Raw genomic sequence first — 22849 nt, 5'->3', positions numbered from 1 at the left:
CTAAAGAAATCAAACCATAATAAACTATAATAGCTTACCCATTTTTTGCTGCACAATCAGAGGCAGCCTTACTGGTCCACGGGGCCTAACGTCGTGATCTATACGCTAATTAATCCGTCTCGGAAAAAAATATTACGCTAAACGGAAAACACAGAGACTACGAAGCAGAAGAAAACGGGGAGTGGAGTTCCACAGGGAGTCCCAGAATGGGTGTAAATTAAAGTAACTAAATAAACAAAAGAAAGGGACATTTATTTGGTAACCAGGACTAAGAGGGGCTAAAAAGGGGGGTTTTGAGTTTTAAAACCACTGGCCCCGCTCCACACAAAGGACCACATTTTGAAATCACAACCGTACATTCCACGGCTTTTTCTGCGAGGCCCCATACTAAATCACAAAATCACTCATGTGATTGTAATTCGTAGCATAGTTGACCCTGTTAGTGCATGTTCCCGGTAGATAGGATAGGATATTTATTTTAAACATTTCTATCACAAGCCCCGAAGGGCAGAAATAGTATTTCAGAGTCATAAAAAACAATATAAGCTAAAAAAAAAAACATAAAAAAGCACAACAACTAAAAAACTGGTAGAAATATGCCAGAACAACAATATCAGAATGAAAAATCATTCATTAGTCAAAAATATTAAACTGCAAAATGTCAGCAAGTTGAAAAGATAAAAATTGATAAAACCCAAGAATGAAATAAAACATATATTAAAAAAGGTTTAAAGAAGAATATATAAAAAGGAGGAAACAAAACAAGCGAACGAACATAAAACTTGGATATCACCAGTACCAAATAACAGAAAAGGAAAACTACCGGTTTATTTTATGAGTAATAAAGGGGACAAAGGTTTTTTCATATCTGAAGGTAAAGCAACGGACGGAGGAAAAGATAGGAACAAATTCAGAAACAGTCCTTGGCAACCGGTGTCACGATGGGGAGTGTCCTTTGGGGAAAATGTTTTCCGTGCGAGGGTTTGTTATTACATTTTTTTGCAAAACGGAGGCACAACGTAACTCTTCTGTAGGTGCGGGGCCCGTTGCGGTTGCACCACTTCCCATCCCCAAAGGCGAGGCGCTGTGCATAATGACAATCGTGGTCATATGAGGTTTCCTGCACCAAGCGTACATTGTACATTTGGCGTACACTCTAAGGTAGATCAGGTTAGAGGTATCCGAATCAATTATATGATATTTCAAAATATCGGCAACACAATGTCTTTTTAATTTTTGATAAATCTTGTAACCAATATTTCCCTTCATGTTTCACATGACGATATTGCGCTACTGCAAAATGCAATACGCTGACTTATTGAATATTAGTTGATAATTTGTAATCTTCAGGGCAATATGTCATTTATCGGCATCTTCCCCAACCAATTAAATGGCTTTACTTAGGAAACCGGGTGAGTAGTGACAGAAGTTTTGCAATAAACAATGATAAATTAAGAACATTTTTAAAATTAAGAAAAAATTAAACCACGGGGCTTAAACCCCATTTCTGATCGCTTTATTTCTTTACGTTATGGCAGGCCAAAATGGCTTAAGAAATTATAAAACTTTCTTTTCAAAGAATACATGTAAACTCAAAAATGAAAACTTATAAAACTTAGCTGCAACACCATCTATATCATTAAATATGAGAATAAGTTTATTTTATTCTCTTAGTAAAAATTCTGAGAATAAAAGGAATGTTAATAACAACTGAAAATTTTTACAAAAGTGTGTCGCCATCAGGATTAGAATATACAATTTCCTGAATATTCAACATTTGCATCATCCGTTTGATGATCATAGCTTTCTCGGTTTTACTTGAAAAAAAAAGAAAAAAAACCCATGTGGGTAAGCAGGAAACCTCCCATTGAGACGGAGGAGGGGCACGTATGTGAGAAGAACAAAATGAACGTTGTACGAAATTAGGAATAATACCGTGAGCATCACAGGATTGTCAAAAAGAAGAGCTATGGAGCTATATTGAAGGTTATGGTTATCTAAACACTAACCAAGACTCTTAACTATCCCAATTTTCTTTTTCGAAAAAATATCTAAATCAAAGAAAAAAGAGAAAAATCAACCGTTCAGTATGTATTGCCTCCAGTGCTTTTTCAGGGTTAAAACCCGATGAAGGTACAATCAAAGCAGCTCCATGCAGAGGTCCAGCAAGAGATCCTGCAACACAGCCAAAACAATGGTAAAGAGGATTAGGAAGACAAATTCGGTGTTCTTGTTCGTGATAGCCAATCCGAAATCCAAACAGATAAGCATTGTTCACTATGTTATGATGAGAAAGAGTGGCACCCTTTGGGTATCCGGTTGTTCCCTATAAAAGAGAGTAATAACATAATTAAATCAGTCCTAGAGAGGAAAGATGGATGTAGATGGGTCCTTAATTTTCTAATAGCGGAATTATAAACCGGATACATTGGCTCGATGATAGATGTACAGTAATTAAATTAATAGGCCTATAATACCAAGCTCGTATAACTATTATCATTTTCCTCCAATTTAAATATTCTTGACCGAATGCCTAGATTACAATATCAGTAAAATTAAGGATTTGAACTCCCATAGGAATACTGATATTGTGCCGTTTCATTGACGTCAACCAAGCGACGTCACTATGTGAATTTCAGATGGTATAAAGAAAAACTCCTTTGAATAAAATTACATATAGCACATTATCTGGGCATTGCATATTAAATAGTATATGCCTCGAGCATATATCAAACAGTTCGTGGTAACAGACTGTAGTAAGGAGCGACCCGGCTCAATAGTAACAGAAACTCTAAACAATTTTGATACCAACAGTTATATCAAAAGAATCGCATTTTCACGCTAATTTTAAATATATAAGTTTCTTCAAGTTTAGTCTTACCTGTCAAAAGTTACGAACTTGACAAAATTTACCTTATTTTGGAAAATAGGGGGGAAACACCCCCTAAAAGTCACAGGATCTTAACGAAAATCACATAATCAGATTCAGCGTATCAGAGTAGAAGTTTAAAGCTCCTATCAACAAAAATGTAGAATTTCGTTTTTTTTTGCCAGAAGACAGATCACGGATGCGTGTTTATTTGTTGTTTTTTTTTTCAGGGTGATCGGATCGATCCAGTGGTCCTAGAATGTCGTGAGAGGGTTCATTCTAACTAAAACTAAAAGTTCTAGTGCCCCTTTTAAGTGACTAAAAAAATTAGAGGGCACCTAGGCCCCCTCCCACGCTTTCCCAAAGTCATCGGATCAAAATTTTGAGATATCCGTTTTTTAGCGTAGTCGAAAAACCTAACAATTATGTCTTTCGGGAGGACTTAATCCCCCACAGGTCCCCGAGGAAGGGGCTGCACGATACAAACTTTGACCATTGTTTACACATAGTAATTTTTTTTTTGAAGTATTTGATCAATATTTGATAGGTTTTGATTGTAAGTGTTATCATTTGTTTTTTTTTTCTTTATATTATATTGTAGCGTACTCCTCATTTTGTGAGGGAAATAAAGAAAATAAAAAAAAATAAAATAGTAATGGTTATTGGGAAGTGTACAGACGTTTTCTGGGAGACTTTTTGCGTTGAGGGGGGTCGGTCGGAGGGAGGGGGTTAAGTGGAAGAATCTTTCCATGGAGGAATCTATCATGAGGGAAAAGAATTTCCATTAAGGGTTCACAGGATTTTCTAGCATTAAAAAAATGAGATATAAATTAAAAAAAAGTTTTTTTTCAGCTGGAAGTAAGGAGCAGCATTAAAACATAAAAAGAACAGAAATTATCACGTATATAAGGGGGTCCGTCTCCTCCACAATACCTCGCTCTTTACGCTAAAGTATTTTTACTAATTCCAGCTTTTTTCCACGGCCTTTGTGAGTTAAGGGTCATTTTTAGAGAATTGGGACACAATTCAAGCTTTAGTGTAAAGAGCGAGGTATTGACGAGGGGGCGAACCTACTCATATACGTAATAAATTACACAAATATAGAAGTTCGTTACGTAAATTAATTCGTAAGTTACGTATATTTGTTACTAATAAAAACGTTCGTAAAAAAAGTTCTAGTTGCATTTTTAAGTAACCAACAATTGGAAGGCAACTAGGTCTCCTCCCCCACCCCTTTTTTATCAAAAAACTATGAGAAAGCCATTTAGTCAAAAAAAAAAAAAAAAATGAAAACGCAAATTTCCTTTTAATTATTCATGTGTGGTGAGCCAAAATCAAAACATGCCTTAATTAAAAAACGTTCAGAAATTAAATAAAAAAGCAAAACAAGTTTTTTAACTGCAAGTAAGAAGCGACATTTCTTACTTGAATTTCTTCAATTCTTTATTGTTTTGAAAAGTAGGGTTGTGAGAAAGAGTCAAACTTTAGCGTAAGGAGCGAGGCGTTGAGGAGGGGACAACCCCTTTCATATATGAAATAATTTCTGTTTGTTTTAAGTTTTAATGTCGCTTCTTACTTGCAGCTAAAAAAAAAATGTTTTTATTATATATAATACTATATATACCTCGATTTGCCGATCAGATATTTCAACTCTAATTCCAAACTAAAGCAAATCGAACATTTGTTCAAAGGAAGACATTTTTTCATCGGACCACGGGAAATCCATCCAGTGAAGCGAAATTCGAGCCCCTGTCAGGCGTTAGTGTAAGCCATGGGTAAGGGGAGTTTACGATTAAACAAATTCCCGCGTAAGATCTAAATTCCGATTCCAGGTGAGGCGGAAAACAAACAAAAGTTTTAAGTACTGTTAGCTAAAGACAAAAGGAAATAATAACGGTAAAATAAATCATAACAGTATCCTTTACTCAAAGAAACAAAGAAAAACCAACATAGTTACAAATATATTCTAGTCAGTGTCTTCGCAAACAGTCCCCACTCTTCATATTTTCTTTTTCCAGTATTTTATCCCACCAGCCTAAAAAAGACGATACAGGCATTTACATTAAAAGTGAAGCCGTTGGGCCTGTCCTCCCAAAATCTTGTGACTATTGTCTCTATAATTCATTATCTTTTCTCTACAATTTGCCTATTTCGCGTCTTTCTTACGGTATTCCCCCTCCCTCCCAAAAAAAAAACTATGGGATAAATATCCCGAGGGGTACAGAAATCACAATGACATTTAACACTAAAAACTGGAGATGCTGTAAATTGACCTTATGTTTGAAATCTTTATACTTGAACAGCTTTATATTAAACCACAGTGTAAAGCGTTTAGAATGTGTCTCAACAAACTTTTAGTAATAAGTGCCTTAGTAAAGAATTTACCTCGCCCACCTCTTAATACATGTACTTTTTTGCATAATTCATTTAAAATTCTTTTTTACGTATATTATGAGAAACTTGACCTTAAAAGAATAATTCAGGATCGCTATTAGGATGTGCGTTAGACAGGTTAACAAAATACTCATTATCAAAGAATGTATTTCCTTAAGATATCGCGTTTATGCTAAGAAAGGCAGCGTAGTCCATCAACAATGGATCGAAGAGCGATTTTGAGACGAGGCCAATACTCTATACTATTTTGATCGTTTTCAGAGAAAAAATGATTCCTGTTTCAAGAATAGGCTGGATAATTTTCTAGCATTTTCAACCTTGAACAGCCTGAAAAAACTAAAGTGCGTTTTTAACGAGGACTGCATACAAGAGTGTATCTAGGCATTTTGTTTGGGGGAGAGGGGGGTAAAAAGAGACTTTAAAAAACGCGTCAAAATTTGTTTATATACATTTTGTTACGTTTTTAAGAGTCAGACAAAAATTTCGGCAGGTGGGCCCATAGGCCCTAGTGCCCACCCAACCCCCATTGGATACAATCTTGACTGCATAACTGCACTAATATATAGATCATAAAAAGAATAAAATTAAGCGTGAAAAAGAAAGAAAGTACAAAAGGTTGATGCTGATGTAATTGTGAATCCATAACAGATTTTAGCATCTAAAAGCATACCCAATAGACGACAGTGCTACAGATACGTATTCTTTCTTCTTCAAAGTTAAACGCAAGGCCTGAATACAACGATCACGACTATTAGTTACATCCAAAAAGCCTAAGACTTTTTATACTTTCTGTGCACATAGAAAGTGCTTTCTGTGCACTTTTATAGTGCATACGATCCATAACTCACACCATTTCTATTTTTTTTTTAATATCAAGTAATCAAACGCGTCGTAAATTGCTTGGTACTTGGTGCCCCAACAGAGAGGGGACATCAGTCCAAAGTAAATCACAGTACTTCCTTCAAAGAAGAATTTTATTCGGGGGAGCTGCCATCCCATAACCCCAAAGGATGTATTTAATAAGGTTTCTCTCTCAGGTCTTTGCTTTGGGCTTTTGCTGGAGCAAAAATCTTTTCCTCTCTCTAAAATTAAAATTAACAAATCGCACATCTTGTTAACGTATGTACGCCATATATTTTAGCTATTATAACCTTATCGACGAAAAAACATACCGATGTAAATTGAATATTAGCAGGTTCATCAAATTGTACTTTCTTTTGTACGGTTTCAACTTGACTCAATAGATCCTTTGAGGACGAAAGAAGCAAGTCGGAAAACTTGAATGTTCCGCTAGAAAATAAAACTACAATTATATGGTACCATGTTGCCAAACAAATATTCAAAAAAGGCCACTCACACTCTGAAAGTTTCTTTTCAAACACAGAAAGATTATGCCTTAAATCTTTATTCTGATTGGACAGTTACAGCAATTACTCCTAAGAGGTTGACCCTAGCACAACTCACTAAAGTACACATGTGTAAATTTGGCTTTGTGGTCATGCCTGGTTTTAGTTTTATCCACAAGTCTGACTATAACTTGGCTTGGGCATGCATCTTAGAGCACAAAAATATTTTTCTGAAAAGCTCAAAATCTTTATTTTAGCTCTCCTATAGAATTATATCAATGGGAGATTCACTATTGTTTCAGGCACAACAATATATATTTTTGTTGGCATCCGGGTTCTCCAAGAGAGATTTATAATCAACCTCCTTGGCTCCTATAATTTAGTCTCTTGACACAAATAAAGAAAAAATAAAAAAAGAAAAGAAAAAAAGTGTGGGATTTAGAACTGGTCTCACATGAAACAACTTAGCTTGTTTTGGATTTTCTATTTTTAGTTGTGAAATGAGGATAAGTTCCAGTCAAGATTACACTTCGGTTGCAATTTTCTTTTGTATTAATTGTTTTATGCTGTGTCTGAAAAGGAGTATCTCAAGTCTGGTAGTTAGCTGACGACCAATATTAGTGTCTTTGCGATTTAGAAAAACATAGGGAGAGGGGGAGGATTTTATAAGAACATAGGACACCAAAAATTATATTTTTCAAAATCTATGAGGAGGGGCAGTTGCCCCCTCCCCTGCCCCCAATTAATATCCCTGCAGGACATTGCATCAGTAAGACTGCTGAAGCTTTATCAGTAAAACCTCCTACCTAGAGGCTGGGTGGGAAACCATAAGCGTTTGGTTAACCACAACCAAAAACGTCACACTATGAAACCAAATTTTGGAATTAAATTCTTCCTTTTTTTTCGTTCATAATATGAACGAACTTCAGGATCGACGAGTAGCCGTATATGGGTGACTTAAAATACGAAATCGCTGGCAGTGCTTCAAGCAAATTTGCAAAAATATATATGTCCAATATACCAGACGATCTAGCCATTTATTTCAAATATAGTTCTTGCACTTACATGCAGAACTCCGGAAGCGTTACTAAGCTTGACGACGTCCTCGCCAATTATAATATAAAAGATCCTATTTATGTCGATTCTGAGCATAATATGAGTGACTACCTTGGTTTGCGATTCAAAGTTCCTTCCGTGAAGGTAGCTTCGTCAAGAAACAGCAAGTTTTACACTAAAACTGAATGAAAAAAAAAATTAATCGAGAAATGTACCAGTCTAATTGTGACAATGTTCTACAGAAAATCAAAGTTCCGCATCATCTAATAATGCACGGTTCGTCTGATACCCAAGCATTAGATTTGTATTGCGGCGATATAGTCCACATCATGAAAGTGGCACAGTCAGCACCGTTGCTGAAGCGCGGATTCGAGTAGAGATCCACAAGCCGGGTTGGAATAAAAATCATCATGTGAGAGATGCAGGACACCATCAAAGTTCTGGTGCAAAGCTTGGCTTGAGTGCGACACTTGTTCTGGTCCCGTCTTTACTCCATTTCGTGTAAAACTGTCAGATTGAAATTTATCGTCGTCCATACGCCTTTTAAAAGGTGTAAGACAGGGATTAGTTCTGACCCTCTGCTTTTTGATGCTCTGACCGCTCTATTACAGAGGAAACAAACGGAAGATTTTTATCTGAATTTTTGGACCTTATTTGCGATGCCGATGACTTACTTATGATAAGCAGTGATGTACATACTTTTCAAATGAATTATGAGTAACTTGTAGAAGGCTACAAACATGTTGGGTTGTCAGTTAATGCTGCTAAGACGGAGTTCCTCGATTATGAACCGTCCCATATGTGCGGGCTACACAGCAGTTTGGCTGTAATTGTAGACGACCATCAAATACGTTCAAGATATTCTCTGAAATATCTTGAGTCAAACAATGATAGTTGACAGCGTTAAAACGGGTTTAAGGATAAGTTACGCTAAAATGGCTTAACTAAAATTCAGCCAAAATAGAAAAAATTTGTTACATCTTTATTCAGCAGTTGCTTTACCAGTTATTTTTTAGTTTTCACCAATATGGAATTGGCTATTGAATATAGAGTAAACTAAAGATTTGATCAGTTTCTTCTTCAACTACCTAAAGTTTCTCCTCCGACTCCCTCTTAATACCAGAAATACTTGTCTCGAGAATAAAGTCTTTTCTTCTGTTTCCATAAGGAGGTCAATCTTCACAGTTTTTTTTCTTCTGGAGATTGAAATCAAATTAGTTATATGAAGTTTTTTTGTTAGTTTATTTCTTTTTTTTCTTTTTACCAGAAATACCCGCCTCGAGAATGAAGTTTTTTCTACTGTTTCCGTTTCAGAGGAAGGGGATTAAGCGCTCCCCCTCTCCCCCGGTATATTAAATGGAATACTGAGAGGTATCTAACAAAGTTTGCTTTAAAGTCTATAGCTGACACTAACATAACTGGCAATATATAAAATTCAAAGGTAATATTTAATTAACTTGCTACGGATTTGACATATTTTAAATTACTTTACGTCACCAGTTTATATTTGATGAAACAGCTTTTAAATATAGGAATTTAGCCTTTACGATGTAATTTTCAAGCAATTATTTGTAACAAGCATAATTTCAAACAACCATTCTGAGGGTGACGTGGCACGGGTCCAATAGAGGGCATTGCTTGAAAATGACCACGTAAACTCAGAATTTCCCTAACTAATGTGAACTAAAACGCCATTTTCATTATTATGAATAATCAAGCTGCCCTTGAAAAAATTGAACAGACGAAAAAATTTACGGCGATTGTTTATATTTTCTCCATTTCATCGGATAGGCAATTTTAGTTGCCATAAAAACCAATATATTTTTCACCCAATTTTGCCATCATGATTGGCTTTTTAATTAAATTATTGCTCCTATCCTTCTCCGCTTTTGCTCTTGTTTAAAATTACTGCCTGGTTACCTCATATTTCTGAAATTTAAAAATTCATGAATTGCTTGAAAAGGCAACTAAAATATTACTACTGGTAACTGAGTTACCGTAACAAGCTAATAGTGCTCCAGTATGTGATCATATACTTCAATCTAGGTCTATGCAGATTAAAACAGGAAGACTGTTTATTTCTGTATTACTAATTTTCCAACTTTTTGTCTTCAGAGCCATAGTTAATTTTTTTTGCAAAATGATATATATATATATATATATATATATATATATATATATATATATATATATATATATATATATATATATATATATATATATAGATTTCATTGATATTTCTAAAAATATATATCCATCAGAGCTTATTCTTGAGCCTAGTCATGGCGCTGGTCATGAAGATCATTTCTTAGATTTAAATATTAATATTTGTGATAATAATAAATTAAGTTTTAAAATGTATAATAAAACGGATGATTTTGATTTTGAAGTGATTAGTTTCCCATTCCCTGAAAGCAATATACACTCAAATATCACATATTCAGCGTTTTTCTCACAGTTACTTCGTTATGCAAGGATTTGTAGTAATTATATTGATTTTAAAAATAGATGTAAAATCTTAAGCCAAAAATTGATATCAAGAGGTTTTTCTGCAAATAAATTAACTTGGCAATTTAAAAAATTTAGTTTTCATTATAACGAACTTTTAAATAAATATCAAAAGAGTTATCTAGAAATACTTAAAGAAATTTTCAACTAATTTCGGAGGTTCGAGAAATGTTGTCGCAGCGCCATTTATTTTGAATTGTGTTTCTAATTGAGCGGATTTTCTTAAAAATTAGCCACATGGTAAAGATGAATTCTATAATTGTTTAGTTCATTCAGGTTTTTTGCAATGTGTTAATATTTGTGATTTGGTAAAATTTATAATATTTAGTTTACCTATTGTTGCTAAAGGGAGGGATATATTAACAGGATAAGCTTGTTTTGGTTTTACTTGGTTGTTTTACATTTGCTGGTTTTTTTTTCGTTCATAGGCATATATTTTGGGGGTGATACCTGACGCGGGGATGCCATGGATATTCTGTGGTAGCCACAACACTGTGCTGGGTAGAGAATTTAGAGTGGCAAAACCCTATATAGGCCAGTGTATTCTCCTGATGAGCCCTTATGTTGGGTGTTGCCTCTGAATTATTTGTCTATATTATTTTTTCTATTGTTTGGTAAATGACGACTTATAGTTATTGACGACATGACTGCCTGTCCATGGATTATTCTTTATGGTTGATTGTGTGTGGCTATGCTGTTTGACCTATGTGATTGTATGGATGAGTAGGGTTAAGGCCTCATTCAAGTGCTGGTCTATATTAATCACTAATTTAGGAAAACAGTCTTCCTTTTCTCCTTCTGTCTCTTTTTTTTTTGTGTTTGTGCTGTTGCATTGGTGATTTCTCTTTTCATGATATATATATATATATATATATATATATATATATATACCTCATATAAATATATATACCTCATTTTTTCTAATTTTTCCTCTCCCTTCAGCCCCCCAAATGGTCTAATCGGGAGAAACGACTTTATCAAGTCAATTTGTGCAGCTCCCGGACACGCCTACCAATTTTCATCGTCCTTGCACGTCCAGAAGCACCAAACTCGCCAAAGCACTAAACCCCGCCCCCTAACTCCCCCAAAGAGAGTGGATCCAGTACGGTTACGTCAATCACGTACCTACGACATTTCCTTATTCTATCCACCAAGTTTCATCCCGATTTCTCCACTCTAAGCGTTTTTCAAGATTTCCGGTTTCCCCCTTCAACTCCCCCCAATGTCAACAGATCTGGTCGGGATTTGAAATAAGAGCTCTGAGACATGAATTTCTTCTAAATATCAAATTTCATTAGGATCCGGTCACCTGTTCTTAAGTTAAAAATACCTCAATTTTTCTAATTTTTCCAAATTAACAGCTCCTCCGAAGTGAACAGATCCGTTCCAATTATGTCAATCGAACATCTATAACTTGTGCTTATTCTTCCCATCAAGTTTCTTCCCGGTCTCTTCACTCTAAGCGTTTTACAAGATTTATGTTTCCCCCCTCCAACCCTTATGTCCCCAGATCCAATTCGAATTGAAAATGGAGCATCTGAGACATAAAGTCCTTCTATATATCAAGTTTCATTAAGATCCGATCACCCATTCGTAAGATAAAGATACCTCAATTTTCACGTTTTCCAAGAATTCCGGTTTCCCCCTCCAACTCCCTCCAATGTCACCGGATCTGATCGGGATTTAAAACAAGAGCTCTAAAGCACAAGATCCTTCTAAATATCAAATTTCATTAAGATCTGATCACCCGTTCGTAAGTTACAAATACCTCATTTTTTCTGTTTTTCCGAATTACTCCCCCCCCCCCCAATCCACCAAAGAGAGCGGATCCAATCCGTTTATGCCAGTCATGTATCTTGAACATGTTTTTATTCTTAACACCAAGTTTCATCCTAATCTCTCCGCTTTGAGTATTTTCCAAGATTTCCGATCCCCCCCCCCCCCCCCCCCCAATGACGCTGGATCCGGTCGAGATTTAAAATAAGAGATCTAAGTTACGAGGTCCTTCTAAATATAAAATTTCATTAAGATCCGATCACTCCTTCGTAAGTTAAAAATACCTCATTTTTTTCTAATTTTTCAGAATTACAACAAGCTACAACAATTATTTTATTTTGGTTCCAAATAAAACGTGTCATCTTTTGTCACAGCTTCACACTCACTTTGAGGATTTTTCTAGGGAAAGCGATTAATTTACTAAGAGGAAGGGCACTAACCATCCACCTCCCAACAAAGTCCATATTGCTAAACAATCATAAACTGTTGTAAATTAATCATAGATTTTCTTTTAAGAAATGAGGTTGATTTGCTCCTCCACTAACCTCCTAAGCCTTTAAAAACGCGCTTTACGGAACCAGCTCTTGGTAATGGCTATCTTATTGAATATAGTGTCAATGAGCAACTATCTGGATGTTTGTCATTCTAATGGTTAAAAATCTATTTTTTTTTTACTATGATTGTTTCTGAGTTCTTTATTTAACAATAAAATCCATTAACAAAAAATTGCTTCAAGACAATCTCCCCCATAAGGCTCCATGGCCGGGAAAGAACAGGGAAAAAAAATACCACAAAAAAAATATAAACAAAATCCAAAAAACAAAATTGAATCGCCCACCTTAATAATCTCCAAAAAAAATGACAAGCTAGGCAGGGGGTAGCACATGATTTCACCAATTCAATTAAACATCCAACTCAATCCAGAGACATTTAACTCCAAGGGAAACCGGAATATAAAATAAAGAGACAAAAAAAAAAAAAAATTATTTACTAGCTAGAAAATCTCTAACATAATTTTTGAACATACCAAACGAGTGGCAGCTTCGTACGAACTCTGGGAGCTTTATTATGATTGTACGTTTATTATGATTACGTTACATTATAAGTTAGATCCCCCAGAGCCAGGGGTGGCGCATCGGGCGTACTGCGAATCCTTAAATATTGTTTCGAAGAAAAAAGTTTGTTTGCTTTTACTGTTTCCTAATAGTCAAACTAAATCCTTTACGCAAACATTTATGTTTAATTGTTTAATTACACTCATAAATGTTATCTATATGTGATAAGTAATCGTAAATTTATTTTTTCCGGCTTCAAAAATAAATTTTACCCTGACAGGGTAGAGCAGCAAGTCATACTAAAGTTTCTAAAAAGACAGAGAAATAGACAAATTTATAGGCTATATTACATCTATATTAAACTTCATATTCTTTAGCATGCAAAGGGTCAGCGAACTGTTCTGAAAAAAACAGAAGGATCAAATTTAAAAAAAAAATATTAGCTGAACGTAATAATTAAATTATTTGCGCCGCAACGTTTTAAAAATGAAGAAGAAGAAACGAAAAAAAAGAAAAACACTCACCGGTGTTCAACATCACTGATCATAATGACTGATTTCAAACTAGGAGCATGCTTACTTTGGATCTCCCCAGGGGAACTATGCTCTATTTCAGGAACCACGCTACTTATGAGCTCATAGTAATGTTGGAATTTGAACGACTCCGCTGTCACTAGAGCAGCCATTTCAACCTTGTTTATACAGTACAGGAGTTCGTTTGGCTGATAAGCGGGATTTACATTTACCTGTACGAAAAAAAACGGGGATATCACTAAAACCATATGGAAGGGCGTATCTAGGATTTGTGTTCGGATGGGGGGATAAGTGAAAAAACCTAATAACCCTGTTGAAATTTGTTTATATGCATTTTTGTTACGTTTTTACGAGTAGGACGAAATTTCAGGGGAGGGGGGTTTCAAAACCAGTACCCTCTTCTGGATACGGCCTTGGCCATATGTTTAGCAATTTACGTGAAAGAAAGTCAAAACTTAAGAGCGATAGCTTTAGGCAACAACATTCTAAAGACATTCCAGTCAATGTAAACAGTTGGACACAGGTAATTTTCATTGACTACATTTAATATGGAATAAATCATGTACCCTAACTATGTAAATAACTATACTTTAAATGGAACAATGTGTGAATTATTGCACAGCTCCGGAAGCAAATACAAATTTGGCTTAAAAAATCTATTATCACTACCTTGAAAACTATCCCGCATTTTCATTTAAAGTAAAATTCGATAATAATTTTAAATAAATCCGTGGACAAAAATGGAGGGGAGGGGAATAAAAAGTGGACCCAACCTTCAACCTTTGTGGATGAAACCGAACATACAATATAACATGAACGCTGACTATATAAATAGCTTCACCTAAATAGAGTGCTGTATAAAATACTGTATAAATCTAGAAATAAACGAGAATTCTATGGGAAGATTACTTCCGAATAATTGAAATTTGGCTATGAGAATCTAAAATTATAACCTTAAAAAGTTTCTCGTGCATTTATTTGAGGCAAAATTGAATGCAAATTTTTAAATAGATCCGAGGACAAGGGGGGAGGGGAGGGTGGCGAATGCACAGGAGCCCAGGTCTTGAAGTGATGGCTTTTAAGGTCTTTGTATTTTGCAGGTTAGATCTCGCATATATTTTTTACCCCTTACCCTGCAACTATAGTTATTTGACATTCCATTTCGAATGGGCGCGAGCATCGTGAAAAAAAAACCACAATCTCCTTTGAAAAAATGTTCAATGGATCCGAGGTCAGCAAACACAGACGCCTTTCGTTACAGCTAAAATTATCCTGAAAAGTGATGTGTTGCTTTACCAAAGATAAAGCGTCAAAGCTGTTTATTTAAGGATTTTTCATGTTCCAACCCTACAGCATATCACAAAAAAAAAAAAAAAAAAAAAAAAAAAAAAAAGAGAACAAGAATAATGAGAAAACGGAACCATGTAATCAGTTTTGAAACCGTACATTATAGCAAGGGACACATAAATAACAACCATAGTTAATACTTAATCAATAGTTATGCTTAATTGTGCTAGGGCTAAACAAGTGACAGAAGGGGCATCGAATCTTAGCAATCTTGGTCTGGAAATGTTAGGGATGGGTTACATTCTTATCACCCAAGCAACAACAGAAGAGCTTATTCGATTGGTAAGCAGATGTGATACAGATTAGCAGCTTGAGTTTTAGTTTCGACTTTAAGGAGGTTCAGGTGTATGCTATAGCTAACAGATCATAGATGGCTAAGGTGCGTCATCACAACAATAAATTGAAGAACGGTTCACACACTCAGGATATCGTTCACTGCTCCCTTTAATTAGAGGACTAATTAAAAGAAAACTTTGTGGACACACATATCTATAGACAATAGTCTTCAGCATACCTGTTTTTCGCCACTTCGTGCACATAAACTCCATTTCTCGAGTTTTTAGCTCTCTTCTATAGTTTTAAACACAAATAAAGGAATTTTAGTCAATGAACAAACTTACCAAAACCAAACCAGCCTTAGCAGCTGCATACTGAGTTAAAAGCCATTCATAGCTGTTTGGTCCCCATATCCCAATCCTGTCGCCTCGTTTTAAGCCAATGCAAATAAGACCAGCAGCCAATATATTTGCCTTAAATAATTAATTATTAATCATAATATAGTCAAAAATAATAGTTAAAAAAAACAAAAAAAACTCTAATGACTGTTTACACATGTAATCAAAAATATATTCAAACTCACAAAAGGAAAAAAAACACAGTATGAGAATTAATTGACACTTTAGAATATGCTTCAAAAGTGGTCTTTTGAACATAGACAATCCTAAATAAAAATTTTCCAGACCATAAAAAAACTTACAAAGAGAGGTTGGGGGAGGGGGCATAGAAAATTTCACACTTGAGTTTAAACATACATTGTTGGTCTAAGCCATGATATAACCTTCACAAGACGACTAATTAAAATAAGTATTTTTAGTAATTGGCTTTAATTACCATTTCTTATTATATACCTTAGTCTTTGTTTTTTCTTCTTTTTTTTACCTTGGCAAGCTTTAACAGGGAGCACTTGGTAAAAATATCAGAGCCCATGAATAGTAGCCTACTACTCGTTTTACATTATAATTTGGATTATCGACATACTAACAGCCAATTCTAGCCACACAATACCTTTATTTAAATAATCAAAGAATTAAAAAACTAAAATTTAAATAATACAAAAATATTTCATGAATATTTTTTAAAAATAATCAAAGAACAAGCCACCAAGTTTTCACTCTTAGGTTAATAATTGAGACGTCCCTTCGTTGTCAAACACCTTTGGTCCTCAGTTTTATCGATTATGAGCAAGCTTTTGATTCTGTTGATAGAAGAGCGTTAACAAAGGTCTTATCCTTATATGGTTTACCAGAAAAATACATTAAAGTGATTTGTGCTATGTACGAGAATAATACTACTGCCGTTAAGGTAGGAAATGAGGTTAGCAACTGGTTTTGTATTAAATCAGGAGTTAAGCAGGGTTGTGTTCTATCCCCCTTTATATGGATCATTTTGATAGACACCCAGCTGACTGACCGTATTTCAAACAGTAGTTTGTACGAAAAATGTGGTTCAATCCCACTTTCTAGGGCTATAATGAAAGAAAGGTTGAGATGGCTAGGCCACGTTCTACAGATGAAGGATGACAGATTACCGAAGATTTTCCTTTTTGGCCAACCGTCTGGGGCTACACAGAAAGCAGGTCGTCCTTGTCTGGATTGGGAGGATGTCATAAATAAAGATTTAAAGGAAATAGGAACTTCCTGGGAGGGTATAAAGAGGGAGGCTTTAAATAGATTAGGTTGGAGGAGGAGCGTGCGTAGCTGTGTTGGCCTCAGGCGACTTGGTGCTGCAGTGAGTTATTAGTAGTAGTAGTATTTCAATCACCATCAAAAATGATACATGATCAGCAGGACAGGCCAAATTATTGTTATATAATGGCATGTAGTTAGAAAAGATAAACTAAGTTACCTTCATGTAATTGCCATTTTGAAAACCATGCATGTAGCTGAAGACTAACATGTGTTAAAGTGCCATATGTGCAGGAAATAATGGGTGGCTAACAGATTCAATTAGAGCAAAACTTCAAAAGAGTATTTCTTTGAGGAAGGATAAGAAAAAAAAAGACCTTGTCTAGACTTTCATTACTCAGTGGTGATACATTTATAATTAATCAGTCTTGTATAATGCTAGAATCCATACAAATTTAAACTCATTAGATTTTTGACAACTAAGGACAAAAGACCACCTGTAAAAGTTTTTATCTATAGAGTTAATTACTATTTAGTTCCACTAAATATTTTTTTTTTATTTAACTTCAACTAATTACCTTTAGAAAGCAGTTAAGTCTATTCAAGCAATAAAGAGGATTGACCATTATGCTTACCATCTTTCCCACAAACAGCGCAACGTTTTTGTCTCTCTCCTGTTCAATTTCTCAACCCAACTTGGCTAATTATGGTGTTTTTATGAATTTAAACCTCCTCTTGAAATTAGCTCCTGTTTCCTGCATGCAACTGCTTACTTTAAATAACTGGCAAATAACACCAGGCCAACAATCCGAGGTTAAAGAACAGATAGCTAGGGCTAGCTTTTTGTCCGAGTACTTTTAAGATCTGCTAGCTAGATTCAATCATCACAAGAGGGTTTTGTTGAGCTAATAATTTCCCTGTTTTGTCTCCAATCGAAGGGATAGAGTTGAAACTTCGGATAAATTCTTTTTTATGGAGTAGAACAAGATAACTTATAACTATATTGGGGAGAAGGGTCCAAAAAATGCGGGCTCTCTCACAAAACAATATATTTTACCGTTATTCCTTTTTATGCCAGTCATCCAACAGGCTCTTGCTAGTTGTTTTACACTAAAAAACATAACTTTAAAGAAATCTGGGAAATAAATTCAAATTCATGCATTTCCCATACCAAACATTCCACAGTGCAAAATAACACAAATTAAAAAGCAGAAATTAAAGTGTACATTTCACCTCTTCTTTCAGCTGATAAAAAGATTTTCGTATCCCTTGGTGCACAAAGACTGCGCCTTCTCTGTCTCCATATTTCTCAGCAGCTTCATCAATTACTTGCCCAACATTCAGTCCAAGGAGAGGTCTATCAGACGGTCCATGTACGTAACTATGTTTATATTTTGTTTTGGGAGGATATAGTCTGTAATATGACAGAAAAAAGACGGTTAAATATATTCATGCCTAAACACAAAGAAGGAAAACTCTTTGTTTTCTTTAATTCTGGTGTGGCAAACATCCTCCACCCCCCTTAAGATAAAGATTTCTATGAGCAGAATAACAAACCATAAAACGTTGGAAGGCAGAATAGAACAACTAGTCAACTAGCTTTTGAACTGATACATATGGCTTGAATGGATTTATTAACCCACTAACTCGTGCAAGGAGTATTTTGCCCAAATAAATCCACAATTAACTACCAAGACAAACAAAATCAATAATAAAAAGAAAATACATTAGTAGACAAAAAAAAACTAAATATACTATCTATGAGCTCATTTAGAATTTAAAGTTAGGATTATAGGTCCAATTTTCACATTTACAAAACTAAATTCAGGCATGTTTATTTCTAGCAGCCTAAGCATTCAGACATTTGAACTTGACCTAGTTTTCGATATTCATTAATTCAGTGCTTCTACTTTCCCAAGCTTACTTGTTTGACCAGTTTACTGGTATGCTGACTACAAGCATAAGGAATATTGCCAATTGAAGTTAAATTACAGCTGTATTTTTTGGGAAAGTGAGGGGCTTAATATTGCCCCCCTTGCATGTAATTCTTTGTCTCATGTTTTTCTAAACTAGATTTTTCTCTTGAGCAGCTGTTATAGCAAAAATATTCAAGAATGGCAGTGACCCAATCATTGTTTGAAAAAGCAATTAAGGACTTGAAGGAATGCTTGATTTCAATTTCTACTCATCAATCTTTGATCAAAGTGCACCAGGCTAGTGTAACTTCCAAGCTTGATACAGTTATGTTGGACATGCAGCCACTTCAGCAAAGCTTATCAGATAATGATGCTGAAACAGTAGAACTATGATCTTCTAGCTAAAGCCATCAAGCTAAGCATGTGAAGCTTGAAAAAAGGTTAAAGGGCCTGATCCAACCTAAATTAGAATTCAGGATGTCCATTTCTATGCTAGTTAACAAACAAGATCAATCAACCCTAGAACCTGTGCAGTGGCAAGTAGAAAAATGTATAAGAGTTTCTGAAACTTGTCATATTTAACCAAACTCCAAACACTAAAAATACAAAGTCTTATACACTGGATATAGGTGTGGGGTTGTATTAATGGCACATAAATTGATCATAGCCAAAATATCATCATAAACATATTCCAATTACAGTTTTCCAAGAACAAGAGGGTACCAACTGAAACTTTACCAAAAGCATGCTAATACTAGGCTGTAAAACAATTTTTTTCTAACCATGTGACTAGCCTATGTACTTAGCCAGAATACAATCATGTCTCCTAGTACTGAAGCCTTCAAGTCTGCTCTCAACAGAGATTGATATAGCAAATCATGGTGCATTGTTTTGTGACATGCCCCTAATGAACTGAGTCACCATCATCATTGATTGGCATCCACTGGATTCATCCTTTTTGTAGGCAAGCGTGATTTAAGATAATTTAAGGTATAATTGTTATGCATTTTCCTATTCTTGATTTTATGCCATTAAATCTATTAAAAATATAAGAGTAACATATGGAAAAATGTATAAAAAATATTGTCACTCAGGCATTAAAAGGTCATATCACCATAATTATAAATTTTCAGAACAGCAAATAAAAAGCTTCAAGGGTTTTTTTTGTTTCCCCTCTGATAACCAAAATAAAACAGATTGATAAGTAAAATCAAAAGACCTACATATCAGTCTGTTTTTTTCAGTTATCTGAGGGAAAATAATAACACTGTTAGGTTTTTTATTTGCTCTTCCCTTTTCAAACCTTTTGATACCCAACTGTCAATATACAATGTGCAGGATATATTTGAACAAGAGGAGGTGTAAAATGTTGTTAGGAACAAAATGAACAAGTATTTAGAGCTCTCTTCTGAGAGGGTGTAGGCTAGGCTAACCAAAATGTAAACTAGGACTGTAAGTTGAAATGCCAAGAAAAGTTTTCCTAGATTATAACAAACCAATTCTTAGTCTACCAGCCTAGTCCTAGCTATCTATAACTAGGAAACATCATCTCAACCTACATGTCTAAATAACATCATATTCAAGACCAGGAACTTCTTGTCCATGTTTACAAATGATAACCTCAGCCTAAGCCATAGTTTAATCAAAATATTGGTAGCCTATATACTGAGAAAAGGAAACAAGTTCAAAAAACAATTCAGAGGCCTACTTCATAATAAGCAGAATAATTGTAGCTAGTACATTTTGTATGCAGCCCTGCTATACTTTACCCACCCACCCCATAATGTGCCTGTTTAGCCAAAATTATATATTTCCTATCTTGGCCTTTCTCCCAATTGGCTAGGCTATATCTCTCTTGCTTCAACCTATGTACTTGTGAATTGAATCAACTGTGACGAAACAAGAACCTGAAAACAAGTAGGCTAGGCCTAACAGGTGTCAGAAAGTATTGGAAATATATAATTTGAGCTAGGCTATACATTTGCACATTAAGTGAGGGGAGGGTACAGTAAAGTAGGGCTGCATGCAAAATGAGTTAGCTACAATTATTCTACATATATCAAGTACGAATTTTTTCTTATCAAAATTCTTTCTCTAGGCTTATAGCTAACCAAAATATTTGCCAAAGATTAGGCACTATCCAGGTAGGCTACCAAGGATATTGCCCTAAGCTAAAATAGTTCTGCTAAGGACCCAGTGACAATAATGTTCACTGCAAATACTATAATAGGATATTTTCAATTAAAATAAGCCAAAAATGTATTTTTTTTTATATCAAGGACTGGATATAAAAGCCCCTACTCCCAACTGGCACTGCTGCATGTAGTCCTATCTTGGTTTTATCCAAAAAATCATATCTGTAAATCTAGTCCCCAGGCTAGGCATAGTCACAGAAAAAAATAACCTTAAGGGTTGAGGTCTTTTGACAGATTTCGTAAAAGATCTAGTTATAATTGCCCAATGAGAAATCCTAAGCATTTCAAAATTATTATCTTGAGAATGCCCAGTACTTTGGAAAATAGATGGCAGATTTCAATGTCTTTGTTTAGGGATTTGAATAATTGCTATTAAGGATTTCTATTTAATGCCATTGCAAACTTATAGTTCAAAATTCAAATTTTTGATATTTAACGAATCTATGAAAGTATTTTCAAAAAACTATGGCAGAATCAAGACTACCAATTTCGAAAATAAGAACCCCACTGACGGCTACTAAAAGAGATCCTCCAACCGAGATGGATAATGAAAATGGACCTTCAGAAGCAAAGAAAAGAGTTGAGGCATGCTCTAAAATTGGTATGTTAAGGCTGGTGGTGAATTTTCGCCTTTCTCTATTAATTCACTTGGTAAACAATGAGCTTATAACTTGAAGTGTCTTTTAACACTTTCTGACTACATATTAACACTCAAATATATAGTCTAAGACCTAGTTGCAATAAACTCCAGCCCCCCCCCCAAGTGAAGCTGGGTAACCTAGGCTAAAGTTTTAGAGTATGCTATGTAACCTATGGAATTTTTGTTGTCCTTGTTTTTTTTAAATATGCTTTGTTAGGCATAATGATTGGTAACTAGCTTATGCATCAAGATTTTTCTGCATCAAGATTTTTCTTGTAGCCTAGGAAATGCTTAGATAACTAAAGAGTAGTAGGTTTAGCTTAGGTTAAGAGTAGTAGGTCTAGCCTACCATTGGATTCCCAAGTGAAACTTTTTTTCTCAATTACCGCCTACCCTAATTGTTGCTACTGGGAAAATTGTACCCTAGACTCCCATCCTAAACAAGAACAGATATTGCCATACCCCTAGGATATAGGTTATGTATTTTTTGGATAGAATTCTAGATGAGGGGCAAATAAGCACAGATATTGCTCTGAGCAGCATATGTATTTGCTGGGAAGAATTTTATATGAGGGGCTTTTTCTAGGCTATTTTAGGAATTGTTATAGCTCAGAATTGGTTGCATTAACAGGATAAAACTTCCAGGAATGAACTCAGCTCCTTAATTATGCTATGGGAAGGTACTGTGAAGTTCTCTTCTTTACTTCTTCCCTATTTCTAAGGCATGCAAAACTGTAGTGAAGGTGAGGGTATCTGTTTTAGCCTAGGCTGACTTTTAAAATAAATATGTGTTTGCTCAATTACAGTTCAAATGTACCTATCTTTTAGGTTTCAAAATACATTCCAATGATTTGAATAGGCCTAGACTTTAAGCCATATTAGGGTATAATTTTTAAGTTTAAAAAAAAAAAATTTCTAATTCCTTTGAAATCCTCCCTGTATTCAACATGACTGTTGAAGTTCTGGCAATCAATAGCTTGATAAGCTGGAATTTGCCCTTTAATAATATAAAAGATTCTTAGAATATTTGGCCTATCTATTAGGTTAGTATAAGCTAGCCTGACAGTATTTTTGGCTTGTTTTAAAGTCCTTTGGTTTGCAAGTTTTTTTCCTCTCTTTTTTGTCTGTATTTAAATATGAACACAATATAATGATAGCCAAGAAACAAACTTACCTCTATATTCAGAATTTCATCCTGAATCCAAGTATGAATTTCCTGCTGTTGCAAATTTAATTTTAACCTAAACTTTCTAATCTTATGCAAATGTACTGCACATAATATATATTTCCCTTGCATTTATTGATTCTTG

The 22849-nt window shown here is 34.9% G+C and overlaps 2 protein-coding genes across 2 annotated transcripts in view; one reads left to right on the top strand and one right to left on the bottom strand.

Annotated features, from left to right (window-relative positions):
- LOC136041640 (medium-chain acyl-CoA ligase ACSF2, mitochondrial-like) overlaps nucleotides 1–21227 on the bottom strand; it is a 36680-nt gene extending 15453 nt beyond the window's left edge. Inside the window, exons 1-6 of the mRNA XM_065726347.1 lie at nucleotides 21109–21227; nucleotides 18022–18202; nucleotides 15505–15633; nucleotides 13529–13749; nucleotides 6436–6553; nucleotides 2082–2326 (exon numbers count right to left, since the gene is read on the bottom strand). Of these exons, the coding sequence (XP_065582419.1) occupies nucleotides 2082–2326; nucleotides 6436–6553; nucleotides 13529–13749; nucleotides 15505–15633; nucleotides 18022–18202; nucleotides 21109–21182 (968 nt within the window). The 5' untranslated portion in view covers nucleotides 21183–21227. The remainder of the gene's footprint in view (nucleotides 1–2081; nucleotides 2327–6435; nucleotides 6554–13528; nucleotides 13750–15504; nucleotides 15634–18021; nucleotides 18203–21108) is intronic.
- Nucleotides 21228–21307: 80 nt separating this feature from the next.
- The window catches only part of LOC136041630 (carboxy-terminal kinesin 2-like), a gene marked incomplete in the record, with an annotated part of 77489 nt that continues 75947 nt past the window's right edge, over nucleotides 21308–22849 (top strand). The window contains 1 exon segment of the mRNA XM_065726329.1: nucleotides 21308–21500. Coding sequence (XP_065582401.1) covers nucleotides 21365–21500 — 136 coding nt within the window.

The sequence above is a fragment of the Artemia franciscana genome, chromosome 2 (assembly GCF_032884065.1).
Source record: "Artemia franciscana chromosome 2, ASM3288406v1, whole genome shotgun sequence".
Lineage (NCBI taxonomy): Eukaryota > Metazoa > Arthropoda > Branchiopoda > Anostraca > Artemiidae > Artemia > Artemia franciscana.
This window is presented reverse-complemented; position numbering and strand designations above follow the sequence as displayed.